Genomic DNA, 14,680 nt, shown 5'->3' on the forward strand with positions numbered 1-14,680 from the left:
ACATCTTACATACGTATTACACGTATACTAGCACGTCTTACATATATATTACACGTATGCGAGCGCATCTTACATACGTATTACATGTATGCGAGCACATCTTACATACGTATTACCCGTATGCGAGCACATCTTATATACGTATTACACGTATGCTATCAAGTCCAGTGTTTCCCCCAGAAAATGTGTTAGTTAACTCTCCAGAGGGAGGGGACCGGGGAAGGGGGTGGGTGGGTGTAAGGATCGGTGTAACTCGACCTGTCGCCATCACGTCTCCACCTCGTCGCTGCCACCACAGCCTGGGGGGGCAATAGACTACAGACTGTGGTGAAGTAGGCTGGCTTCGTCGCGTGAAGAAGCCTACAACTTTTGGTTGTGTTTTCCGCTCCATTTGCTGAATGGCGATATACGATATATATCTCGATATTTTTTCCGTAAAGTAAAAACAAAACAGTCCTAGTTACCTGAGATACTAAGTATGTCATTATTATGACTTAGTAATTTACTAAGTCAAAATAATGGCTTACTAATTCAAAATAATGACTTACAAAGTCAAAATAATGACTTACAAAGTCAAAATAATGACTTACTATAAGTAAGCGTTTGCAATAAGAGTTAAAAGTGGGGCCACATGCTGACATATGCTCAACTCATCATGCTTCATTTATTACAGCATTTAGGAAGCCTGTAGTTGATTTTTATTATGTAAATGTTATATTTTTATCAACATGTGATAGCAGGGACCCTGCCATTCAAAATTAAGCTGCTTCATTACTAATGATTAATGTAACTATAGCTGAAAAATATAGTACAATAGCAATAGGAGAGACTATTCATCCCTGAACACCATGGAGTTCATGTAGGCTTAATGATGCACTTACATTATTATATCAACTATCAGAGAGAGAAACTCTTCATTTAACATAATGTCCCTTTTTGCTGCTTCAACACAGAAAAAGGTAAAGTGAAATAACTTAGTTGTTAACTGTAGGTCAATAATGCTTGTCTTTCTCTCAGACAGACACACACGCACATACGCAGACACCACAAAGTGAGTTAACGTTACGCTAAAAGCTAATTAGCCTTCACCTCAAGGACTGCGAGCGAGCTGAGCTCTAGAACGCCAACGGGCTCATAGTGATGTTACTAGTAGTTGACTTGGAAATGTTTATTATCATTTGGGGAGAGTCCGCTGCCTTACCTGCTAAACACCTATCTGCTCACTCCAATGTAGGAGCACTGACTCCATGCGCTCTGAATACGCACTGCTGATTGGCTGTTACCGCTCTGCGTGTAACCCAGGGGTCGGCAACCCGCGGCTCCGGAGCCGCATGCGGCTCTTTGATCACGCTGATGCGGCTCAGCTGCATACTTGCCGACCCCCCGATTTTACCGGGAGATTTCCGGATTTCAGTGCCTCTCCCGGAAATCACCCGGGGCAAACATTCTAAGATTTTCACCCGGACAGCAATATTGAGGGCGTGCCGTGATGGCACTGACTTAAACGTCCTCTACAACCTGTCGTCGCGTCCGCTTTTACACCATGCTATCTGCGTGCCGGCCCAGTCACATTTAGTATGCGGCCTCTGCTCACACACGAAAGTGACTGCAAGGCATACTTGGTCAACAGCCATACAGGTCACACTGAGGGTGGCCGTATAAACAAGTTTAACACTGTTACAAATATGCGCCACACTGTGAACCCACACCAAACAAGAATGACAAAACACATTTCGGGAGAACATCCACACTGTAACACAACATAAACACAACAGAACAAATACCCAGAATCCCATGCATCCCTAACTCTTCCGGGCTACATTATACACCCCCCCCCCCCCCCCCAATCTCAAACGACGCACGGAGGCGGGGTTTGGTGGTAGCGGGGGTGTATAATGTAGCCCGGAAGAGTTAGGGATGCATGGGATTCTGGGTATATGTTCTGTTGTGTTTATGTTGTGTTACAGTGCGGATGTTCTCCCGAAATCTGTTTGTCATTTTTGTTTGGTGTGGGTTCACAGTGTGGCGCATATTAGTAAGAGTCATAAAGTTGTTTAAACGGGCACCCTCAGTGTGACCTGTATGGCTGTTGAACAAGTATGCCTTGCAGTCACTTACGTGTGTCTGCAGAAGCCGCATACAACATGTGACTGGGCTGGCAAGCTGTTAGTACAGGTTGTAGAGGGCACTAAAGACAGTGCCATCATAGCACGCCCTTATTATTGTTGTTTGGGTGAAAATCAGCAGACATTCGAGAGAATAGTTGCTCTGAAATTCGGGAGTCTCCCGGCAAGATTGGGAGGGTTGGCAAGTATGATGCTGTCAAGCGGCATTCATATAAAACTCGCGGGCCGCATTAACATTAAATTTTCATATTAAGGTGGGCCGCGTGTCTGAGACCCCCGGTTTATACATAGCACAAAGCAAAAAAAAACTTTATATGCAGTGTTATTTCATTTTAAATTTCAAAAGAGTTTTGTGGCTCCCATTGTTTTCTTTATTTTGTGAAACGGGTCAAAATGGCCCTTTGAGTGGTAAAGGTTGCCGACCCCTGGTGTAACCAATCAGCAGAGGTGGGACCAAGTCATTGTTTTGCAAGTCACAAGTAAGTCTCAAGTCTTTGCCCTCAAGTCCGAGTCAAGTCCCGAGTCAAGACAGGCAAGCCCCGAGTCAAGTCCAAAGTCAAGACTGGAAAGTCTCAAGTCAAGTCCTAAGTCCTGCATTTTGAGTTTCGAGTCCTTTCAAGTCCTTTTAACCACAGACTAATATATTAACACAGATTGTGTATGCTTTTCAAATGATGTATTTATTTATTAAAACAAGTGCATTTTAAATTGCAGGAAAGAAAATTGTGCTGACATTGCACTTTATAATAGCACTATTAACCAGTCATTTTAAACATTAACTCATTCCTTTACAGAACAAACACATTGAAAAATAAAGTGCAAATGTACTTATTTGTACAAAAGTGTTAACATTGAAAAAACATGACATATACGTGAACATAACAAAAAAGTTGTACTTTTTATATGTCAGGGCCCTATGCTGCATTGCATTTGCAAAAGACCAAATTAGCCAAGAGTCTGTCAGTCATTTGTCCATGATGGGGGCGTAGTATGATGCCACCATGGCTGAAATCTCGCTCCACTGGAGCACTGGAGGCAGGCACTGCCAAGACTCTCATGGCCACTCGGAACAGTGAAGGAAGAGTCTTCATGTTCAATGCCCAGAACAAAAGGGGGGGAGAGTTTTTTTGGGTTGGTGCACTACTTGTAAGTGTATCTTGTGTTTTTTATGTTGATTTAATTTATTGAAAAAAAAAAAAAAAAAATTTATTGTGCGGCCCGATACCAATCGATCCACGGACCAGTACCGGGCCGCGGCCCGGTGGTTGGGGACCACTGAGGTAAACAACCAACAGTATGTCAGAAAGCTAGCTAAAACGGTACACATATTTATAATACAGTATACATTTTAACTGACCTTTATTTTACTATTTTTGTCTTTTTTTAGGTGGCTAAAATACGCGGTGCTGCTGACCGCCGTCTAACGTTACGTGTGATATATTGACTAACGTAACCCTGCTTAAAAACAATCACTGAACAAAAAGTATGAATAAGGTAGTGAACTGCAACAGATTCCCGTGTTTGCAATAACGTTATAACGTTAGCAGTGAGTTTACAGCCTCACTGATTTAACTACACAGCAAATAAAAGTCACGTTACTTAGCCAATAAACGTTATCTTACATTCAAAACTTACCGTTCTTTGTGCAACTTCAAATGCCAGACGAAGTTGTAAGTTGTTGCCTCTCCATCAGTAATTTTCGAACCGCATGTGTTGCATACTGCAAACCGTTTTGTGTTGACCACCTCGTAATTTTTATACCCAAACGAAATTATTTTAGGCATCATTTTTTGTTCACTGGCGTGTGGTTTGGACATGTCTTCTTCGTTGGTTGTCCTGCAATTTGATTGGATGAATGCTGTGTGATGAAAACAAAGTAGATCTAATTTGATTGGCTGTTGTACTGACAGCACACCAGCTGACACACGCAACGCTGATAGACAAGTACACAATGAAAAATACGGGGCGCTCCCGAATAACTTTTTCATCTTTGGGTTTTGGGGAAAGTAGCAAGTCGTGTCAAGTCATGTCAATTCAAAAGGCTCAAGTCCAAGTGAAGTCACAAGTCATTGATGTTAAAGTCTAAGTCGAGTTGCAAGTCTTTTTACATTTTGTCAAGTCGAGTCTAAAGTCATCAAATTCATGACTCGAGTGTGACTCGAGTCCAAGTCATGTGACTCGAGTCCACACCTCTGCCAATCAGATGGTTGTGTGGGTGGGACAATGCTGCAGAGACGTACTGACAGAGGCAGAGGCAGAACTAAGCGAAGCAGCTTGTTAAGACTTTAGTTTAGGCGGTGGCTCTTTGTTGTTAAGGCGGCCGCTTTAACATAACATACAGTATATGCCACATGTTGTGACAAAAGACCTGACGTGTTGAAAGGAGGACAACCTTTGTGCATGTGGGGGACATGGCTGCTTCACACAGAAGAAAAGATGACAATAGATTCCTTTAAATGTGCAAGATGTACCGTATTTTCCGCACTATAAGGCGCACCTTCAATGAATGGCCTATTTTAAAACGTTGTTCATATATAAGGCGCACCGCATTATAAGGCGCATAGAATAGAGGCTGGGGTTACGTTATGCAACCATTAGATGGAGCTGCGCTAAAGGGAATGTCAAGAAAACAAATAGTGATTGTACTGACACTTCTACTTGCTGCTCTCTGTTCCAGTTTGTCCTCCAACTGTAGCCATCTCGCTTTGTTCCCTCAGAAGCTCTGTTTAGTCTTCTTTACTTGGCGCAGGTCATCTTGTTGCTTCCTCCACTTCCGCACCATTGATTCGTTAATGTTCAATTCTCTCGCTGCTGCTCTATTCCCGTGTTCTACTGCGTGACTGATCGTCTTGACTTTAAACTCTGCGTCGTAAGCGTGTCTCTTAATAGGAGCCATTTTTGGGTCTTTACATATGTGTACAGCTCTGGTAATGGGTACATTCGCACCCACCTGCACAAATGTACTTCAAAATATATATGACTTTTTTGTTTTGTTTACTAGGGCATGCATATATAATATGCATTAGTTTGACCATTTAAAATATGCTTGGAAATAGCATAAAAATGCCCCAAAATCTTGCAAAAACGCGATTCATAGCGTTACTTTTTGGTGTAACCATCATGAGCATTCTGTTCAGGTATATTTCTTTTATATTTTGATAAATCATCATATTTATGTATTACTAAATTTAAATAAGTATTGATCAATATTTAAGCTTGTCATGTCTGTGTAATCATCATGTTTTGTTTTAAGTCATGTTTTGTTTAGTTTCTGGCTTTTCACTCCCTTGTCTTGTCACCATAGTTACCCATTAGTTTTCACCTGTCACGTCACGCACCTGTTTCACGTCTTGAGTCACGCACCTGTTTTCGTTAATCATGTCTGTAGTATTTAAGTTCAGTGTTTTTCAGTTTGTCTTTCTGACGACCTCACACCACATTTATGCTCTGTCCATTGTTTCATGGCCATGTTCACGCTGCTCCTTTTTTGTCCAAGCCAAGTAAGTTTTTGTTCCATGTTTATAATCTTTTTGTTTTTCATAGTTTATTCTCCGCCACTGTGCGTGCTTTTCATTTGTACTTTTTGCTATAGTCTTTTGGTTTCATAGTTTATTATCCGCCACTGTGCGCGCTTTCATTTATCCCTTTTTTTTTATATATTAAATTGATATATTAAAACCCGCCATGTACCTTAATTCCCGTCTCGCCCGTGCCAACTTTCCGTTGCATCCTGGAAAAGCAAACACCCCGGACCAAGTCATGACAAAGCTGTGTGTATTTGATTTCAGTTTGCTTTTGACATCTTATTTAGAATTGTAGTTGAAACTTTTACAACCTTGTGTTGCGCTCATGATGGTGTAACCATACTTGCCAACCCTCCCGGATTTTCCGGGAGACTCCCGAAATTCAGCGCCTCTCCCGAAAACCTCCCGGGACAAATTTTCTCCCGAAATTCAGGCGGAGCTGGAGGCCACGCCCCCTCCAGCTCCATGCGGACCTGAGTCCGCTTTCCCACAATATAAAGAACGTCTACAGTAAAGAAGTCCGTCTGCCGTAAACAGCAATGTTGTGACACTCTTAAACAGGACAATACTGCCATCTAGTGCATTTGATGAAAGCACTTTTGTGCGTGCCACACAGCAATGCATAATCAGAGAGGGTGTTCAGCATGCTTAGAAAGATAGTGACAGAGAATAGAACAAGGATGGACAATTCAACCCTTAACTCAACAATGAGTAAATGAGTGTTATGTGTGTGTATATGTGTAAATAAATGAACACTGAAATTCAGGTATTTATTTTATTTATTTATATATATATATATATATATATATCCATCCATCCATCCATTTACTACCGCTTATTCCCTTCAGGGTCGCGGGGATATATATATATATATATATATATATACATATATATATATATACATATATATGAAATACTTGACTTGGTGAATTCTAGCTGTAAATATACTCCTACCCTCTTAACTACGCCCCCAACCACGCCCCCGCCCCAACCACGCCCCCCCGCACCCACCCCCCACCTCCCGAAATTGGAGGTCTCAAGGTTGGCAAGTATGTGCGTAACCAAACTAGATTTAATTTAATGATTTTATTTTGAATATTTATTCCCTTTTTTATATTTAGTATGTTTAAATATTCATTTATAAACATTGAATACATTTCAAATATCAATAAAATGCAATTGCCTTCATCTTATAGGGTAATAACTTCGCCACACCTAGTGTGTGTGTGACAATCATTGGTACCGTATTTTCCGCACTATAAGGCGCACCTAAAAACCACAGATTTTCTCAAAAGCTGACAGTGCGCCTTATAACCCGGTGCGCTTTATATATGGATAAATATTAAGATTCATTTTCATAAAGTTTCGGTCTCGTAACTACGGTAAACAGCCGCCATCTTTTTTCCCGGTAGAACAGGAAGCGCTTCTTCTTCTACGCAAGCAACCGCCAAGGTAAGCACCCGGCCCCATAGAACAGGAAGCGCTTCTTCTTCTACTGTAAGCAACCACCCGCCCGCGTAGAAGAAGAAAAAGCGCGCGGATATTACCGTACTTCATTTCCTTTGTGTGTTTACATCTGTAAAGACCACAAAATGGCTCCTACTAAACGACAGGGATCCGGTTCATGAAAAGACGCAATCTCTCCATCCGCACACGGATTACTATTTCACAGCAACTGATATTCCTGTGAACCGCACTGTGGATACAACGGGAGCACGTACGGTGAATATTCGCACCACAGGGAATGAGAAGTCATCCTTCACTGTGGTTCTAGCTTGCCATGCTAATGGCCAGAAACTTCCACCCATGGTGATATTCAAAAGGAAGACCTTGCCAAAAGAGACCTTTCCAGCCGGCGTCATCATAAAAGCTAACTCGAAGGGATGGATGAAGAAAAGATGAGCGAGTGGTTAAGGTAAGTTTAAGTTTACGCGAAGAGGCCGGGTGGCTTTTTTCACGCAGCTTCGTCCATGTTGATATACGATTCCATGCGCGCCCACATCACGCTGGTTTTAATATATTATTAAAGTTTGACTGACCTATTTGACTGTTTTTTTGACATTCCTTTAGCGCAGTTAGATGCGGCTTACAACACGGGGCGGCTTATAGGTGGACAAAGTTTTGAAATATGCCGTTCATTGAAGGCGCGGCTTATAACCCAGGGCGCCTTATGGTGCGGAAAATACGGTACTTTAACTTTAACTTTAATGTTTAGTTACACCAAGTCATGAGCGTAACACTAAGCTTCATCACTTTGACTTGTAATGTCTCTAATTCTGGTGGTGTTTTATGCTTTTTTCTTTTTGGAACATGTACTATACATATAATACAATAAAGTCCCATATAAAATGATGTTTCTAGCAATACTTTCATTTTGCCTTTGAAAGTAACACTCCAATGTCCATTAGTGGAGCTGTACACATAAAGTTTAGGTCTCGCAACTACGGTAATCAGCCGCCGACTTCATTTTCCCCTGTGGAAGAAGAATTTCTTCTTCTACGGTAAGCAGCCGTAGAAGCGGGAAAATGAAGTCGGCGTAGTTATCGTAGTTGCGAGACCTGTTGTGGCTCAATATTGGTCCATATATATATGGCGCACCGGATTATAAGGCAGCTTTTGAGGAAATTGGAGGTTTTTAGGTGCGCCTTATAGTGCGGAAAATACAGTACTTAGAAAGTACAAATGGATGCCAGCTGCATGCTTGGCACGTCCAACAATGAAGAAAGAGGTGAATACTGTGGTTATTTGAGCCGCCATGTAGCGCCGGCTCTCTCCCGTGCACACTCCCAGCAATAGGTCACCAATGTTCCCCCGAGCCACAAAGCGCTGTAATTAATTTCTGCAGCCAGATGAAAGTGGCACACAACACTGCAGCACAACTCATTCAGTTGCTATTATCTTTCCCAAAACTAGCAGCCGTCTTCTCCCGATGTCAACATTTTAGTACATGGCTTCATTGCCTTTGGAAAATACAACTTTGGAATTTAGCAACAACTGACCACATCTTCCTTAACGTTAATGCTTTAGTTGAGTCTGACCTGCTTAGTCACAGTTAAAGTAGCATAGTTGTATGACTCAGGTGTACAATGGGAACCACTGGCTATAAAAGTTAGCATGCTAACATATTAATGTTAGCATGCTAACAGTTAACATACGTCAACAAGCAAGTTATATGACTCTGGGGTAAACTGTTGTAAAATTAGCCAAAAAAGTTAGCATACTAATGTTTACATGGTAACAGTTACCATGCTAACAGTTATCATTAGTCAAGTACCAAGTTGTATGACTGAGGCATACAGTGGGAACCACTGGCTATAGAAGTTAGCATGCTAACATGTTATTGTTACTATGCGAACGGTGAACATATGTCAAGAAGCAAGTTATATAACTCTGGGGTAAAGTGTTGTAAAATTAGCCCAAAAAGTTAGCATACTAACATTAAAATGCTAACAGTTAGCATATATCAAGTATCTAGTTATATGACTGGTAAAATGTTGTAAAATGAGCCAAAAAAGTTAGCATATTTGCATTAGCATGCAAACAGTCAATATATGTCAAGAATAAAGTTATATGACTCTGGTAAACTGTTGTAAAATGAGCCAAAAAAGTTAGCATACTTGCATTAGCATGCTAACAGTCAACATATGTCAAGAAAAAAGTTACATGACTCTGGTAAACTGTTGTAAAATGAGCCAAAAAAGTTAGCATACTTGCATTAGCATGCTAACAGTCAACATATGTCAAGAATAAAATTATATGACTCTGGTAAACTGTTGTAAAATGAGCCAAAAAAGTTAGCATACTTGCATTAGGATGCTAACAGTCAACATATGTCAAGAAGAAAATGATATGACTCTGTTAAACTGTTGTAAAATGAGCCAAAAAAGTTAGCATAATTGCATTAGCATGTTAACAGTCAACATATGTCAAGAAGAAAGTTATATGACTGGTAAACTGTTGTAAAATGAGCCAAAAAAGTTAGCATACTTGCATTAGCATGCTAACAGTCAACATATGTCAAGAAAAAAGATGTAAAATGAGCCAAAAAAGTTAGCATTCTTGCATTAGCATGTTAACAGTCAACATGTCAAGAAGAAAGTTACATGACTCTGATAAACTGTTGTAAAATGAGCCAAAAAAGTTAGCATACTTGCATTAGCATGCTAACAGTCAACATATGTCAAGAAGAAAGTTATATGACTCTGGTAAACTTGTAAAATGAGCCAAAAAAGTTATCATACTAATGTTTGTAAGTAGAATTGAAGTTGAAGACACCATAGTTTGGACATCTCTGTCTCAAAGATTGTGATGAGGAAATGTCAGAAATGAGAAAAGGAAGAAGAGAAATGAATATGGAGTCTACATGTTAGGTAAGATGATGCCAACTCTGCTAGAGAGTTTTATCACTTACTGTCCTGCCTCCCAATACTCAGCTTCATCAATATCTCTCCTTAGGAATTGATTGGAGATGACTAGATGCTATCAGTTGAGAAAAGGTTAAAGGTCAGCCTGTTATCCAAGTTGTGATGTTTTATTTCAACAACACTTTCCTCATCTAACGTGAGGAAAAAAGGCCCACAAAGAGTGGCCATGGTGCATGCGCCGCACGTACGCGCCTGGAGAGCAGGCTCCTGGACCTCGCTCGCCGGAGGTCATCAAAAGCGTGGTCTGGCTACAAGGTCACGGAGGGGGTCTGGAAGAAAAGCGGCAAGTGGGAGCACTGGGACACCATGTTGTTATGTTATGTTATAACATAACATAACATATAAAAGAACATTTGTTAGTTAAGGAGGTGTCTCTCCAGTGGCCTGGATAGGCATTGAACACATATTTATAAAAAAAATAATCAAATAACAATACCTTATAATAAATGAGCATTTCTTATAACAATTTAGCATTTCAAAATAACATCCATGTGCAGAATGGCGATATACGATATACATCTTGGTTTTTCTTTTTTTTCTCCCCGTTAAGTCCTAGTTACCTGAGATACGAAGAAGTTTGTCATCATTATGACTCAGTAATTTACTAAGTCAAAATGACAACATAATGACTTACTAAGTCAAAATAATGACTTACTAGCTGGGTGACTTAGGAACAGCAAACATTAGAAATAACTAATATGTTATTTTCACGTGCGACAAAAGTATGGAAATATAGCACACTATGATATGTACCAATGTCATGTATGTCACTACATATCTAAGTACTGACTTCACAATGTAATAATAATAATAATAATAATATAACACACATGTACTCAGCAGTACTAATGACATGTATGTCACTACATACCTAAGTACTGACTTCCCAAGGTAATAATAATAACACATATGTACTCAGCAGTACTAATGTCATGTATGTCACTATATACCTAAGTACTGACTTCACAAGGTAATAATAATAATAACACATATGTACTCAGCAGTACTAATGACATGTATGTCACTCCATACCTAAGTACTGACATCACAAGGTAATAATAATAATAAAACACATATGTACTCAGCAGTACTAATGTCATGTATGTCACTACATACCTAAGTACTGACTTCACAAGGTTATAATAATAATAATAATATAACACATATGTACTCAGCAGTACTAATGACATGTATGTCCCTACATACCTAAGTACTGACTTCACAAGGTAATAATAATAAAATAACACATATGTACTCAGCAGTACTAATGACATGTATGTCACTACATACCTAAGTACTGACTTCACAAGGTAATAATAATAACACATATGTACTCAGCAGTACTAATGTCATGTATGTCACTACATACCTAAGTACTGACATCACAAGGTAATAATAATAATAATAATATAACACATATGTACTCAGCAGTACTAATGACATGTATGTCACTACATACCTAAGTACTGACATCACAAGGTAATAATAATAACAATAATAATAATAAAACACATATGTACTCAGCAGTACTAATGTCATGTATGTCACTACATACCTAAGTACTGACATCACAAGGTAATAATAATAACAATAATAATAATAAAACACATATGTACTCAGCAGTACTAATGTCATGTATGTCACTACATACCTAAGTATTGACTTCACAAGGTTATAATAATAATATAACACATATGTACTCAGCAGTACTAATGACATGTATGTCACTACATACCTAAGTACTGACTTCACAAGGTAATAATAATAATAATAACACATATGTACTCAGCAGTACTAATGACATGTATGTCACTACATACCTAAGTACTGACTTCACAAGGTAATAATAATAAAACACATAAGTACTCACTTCCTTCTGTATTTCCTTGCTGCCATGCTTCCTACCTTCCTTCTTTTCCTCCTTCCTTCCTTCCTGTATTTGTCCCTTCTTTGCTTTTTTGTTCTTTCCTAGCATACTTTTCTCACTTCCTTCTGTCTTTCCTTGCTTCCTTCCATCGTTCCTTCCCCTCTTCTTTCTTTTCTTCCTTTCATGCTTCCTACCTTCCCTCTCTCCTTGCACGTATCTTCTTTCCTTCATCCCTCTTCACTTCCTTCTTTCTTTGCTTCCTTCAATCTTTCTTTCTTCGCTTCCTTAGCCGCTTCTCTTTCCTTCCTACCTTCCTTCCTTCCTTCTTGCCTGTTCATAGCTTCCTTCCTATAAGTATCCCATCCTTGCTATCTGCCTTCTTATCTGCCTTCTTTCCTTCCTCAATATTCCTTCTTTCTTTGCTTCCTTCCTCTCTTCTTTCCCTGTTTCTTTCCTTCATTGCATCCCACCTTTCCTCCTTCCCCTCTTCTTTCTTTTCTTCCTTTCATGCTTCCTACCTTCCCTCTCTCCTTGCACATATCTTCTTTCCTTCCGTCCCTTTTCACTCCCTTCCTTGCTTCCTCCCTGCCTTAGCCGCTTATTTCTTTCCTTTCTTCCTTCTTGCTTGTTCCTGGCTTCTTTCCTATAATTATCCCATCCTCGCTTTCTGCCTTCTTTCCTTCGTCAATATTCATTGTTTTGCTTCCTTCCTCACTTCCTTTCTTTCCTTCCTTCCATGCTTCCTACCTTCCCTTCTTTTCTTCCTTCCTTCTAGCTTGTTCCTCACTATTATTATCCTGTCCTTGCTTTCTTCCCTTCCCTCCTTCACTATGAATGTGTTGATCCAGTGAAAGAGCATTGGTCCTCAAACTACGGTCCGCGGGCCAGATACGGCCCGCCAGCGTCCAAAATCCGGCCCACCGGTAGTCCAGAGTAAAAGAAACCCAACATTTTTTTTATTATTATTTTTTTTTAATCTGTCCTTTTTTGCCCATCCATCAATCCATTTTCTACCGCTTGTTACTGGGTCTCCTAGCTGCTCAAGCAAATCATATTGTCTAAAAAAATAAATAAATAAATAAAATAAAAAAATAAAAAAAAATATATATATATATATATACACACAATTGCGATAAAAAGTTTACATACACTTGTAAAGAACATAATGTCATGGCTGTCTTGAGTTTCCAATAATTTCTACAACTCTTATTTTTTTGTGATAGAGTGATTAGAGAACATACTTGTTGGTCACAAAAAAACATTCATGAAGTTTGCTTCTTTTATGAATTTATTATGGGTCTACTGAAAATGTGAGCAAATGTGCTGGGTCAAAAGTATACATACAGCAATGTTAATATTTGCTTACATGTCCCTTGGCAAGTTTACCTGCAATAAGGCGCTTTTGGTAGCCATCCACAAGCTTCTGCTTGAATTTTTGACCACTAAATTGGTGCAGTTCAGCTAAATATTTTGGTTTTCTGACATGGATTTGTTTCTTCAGCATTGTCCACATGTTTCTCTAAAGGCTTAGTGGCCACATGCGTGGACAGCACCTTTTAGCTCTTATTTCCAAAATTGTGTACACTACTGAATTGGGGTCTAATGGCCGCTTATGTGGACACTTATACTGCCATCTGGTGGTGTCAGAAGAGTATAACATACAATGGAATTTGGAAAAAAAAAAGTGTAAAATTAAGAATTAGCATGTCACTAAACATGAAGTACACGTTTATGTACTTATGGACTAAGTACATCACATCAAAAGATAATTCTTAGTTTTTAATTCTAATTAGGGTCCAATAAACCCAAATAGCAAAGAGAAATACAAAAAAGCATGTAAACAAACAGCTTGGGCCTTAAGAGGTTAAGTCAGGACTTTGGGAAGGCCATTCTAAAACCTTCATTCTAGCCTGATTTAGCCATTCCTTTACCACTTTTGAGGTGTGTTTGGGGTCATTGTCCTGTTGGAACACCCAACTGCGCCCAAGACCCAACCTCCGGGCTGATGATTTTAGCTTGTCCTGAAGAATTTGGAGGTAATCCTCCTTTTTCATTGTCCCATTTACTCTCTGTAAAGCAGCAGTTCCATTGGCAGCAAAACAGGCCCAGAGCATAATACTACCACCACCATGCTATATATATATATATGGTGGTGGCCAATTTTAAAGGGGAACATTATCACCAGACCTATGTAAGCGTCAATATATACCTTGATGTTGCAGAAAAAAGACCATATATTTTTTTAACCGATTTCCGAACTCTAAATGGGTGAATTTTGGCGAATTAAACGCCTTTCTATTATTCGCTCTCGGAGCGATGACGTCACGTTGTGACGTCACATCGGGAAGCAATCCGCCATTTTCTCACTTTCGTCGGTATGTTGTTGGAGGGTGTAACAACACGAACAGGGACGGATTCAAGTTGCACCAGTGGCCCAAAGATGCGAAAGTGGCAAGAAATTGGACGAAATTTGTTCAAAATACGAGGCTGTGGGGAAAGCCGACAAAATGGCCAGTCGTTTGTTCCGCACACTTTACCGACGAAAGCTATGCTACGACAGAGATGGCAAGAATGTGTGGATATCCTGCGACACTCAAAGCAGATGCATTTCCAACGATAAAGTCAAAGAAATTTGCCGCCAGACCCCCATTGAATCTGCCGGAGTGTGTGAGCCATTCAGGGACAAAGGACCTCGGTAGCACGGCAAGCAATGGCGGCAGTTTGTTCCCGCAGACGAGC

At 39.9% G+C, this 14,680-nt stretch overlaps 1 protein-coding gene across 4 annotated transcripts in view; it reads right to left on the reverse strand.

Moving 5' to 3' along the window:
• gabbr2 (gamma-aminobutyric acid (GABA) B receptor, 2) overlaps positions 1-14,680 on the reverse strand; it is a 381,082-nt gene that overhangs the window by 178,202 nt on the left and 188,200 nt on the right. The window contains exon 1 of one of the 4 annotated variants that reach the window (XM_061931200.1): positions 11,945-12,179. The exons of the other annotated variants lie outside the window; for them this stretch is intronic. Within the exon in view, the coding sequence (XP_061787184.1) occupies positions 11,945-12,172 (228 nt within the window). The 5' untranslated portion in view covers positions 12,173-12,179. Of the gene's footprint in view, positions 1-11,944; positions 12,180-14,680 lie in introns of those variants that run through there. 4 annotated transcript variants of the gene reach the window in all.

The sequence above is a fragment of the Nerophis lumbriciformis genome, linkage group LG37 (genome assembly GCF_033978685.3).
Source record: "Nerophis lumbriciformis linkage group LG37, RoL_Nlum_v2.1, whole genome shotgun sequence".
Classification (NCBI taxonomy): Eukaryota; Metazoa; Chordata; class Actinopteri; order Syngnathiformes; family Syngnathidae; genus Nerophis; species Nerophis lumbriciformis.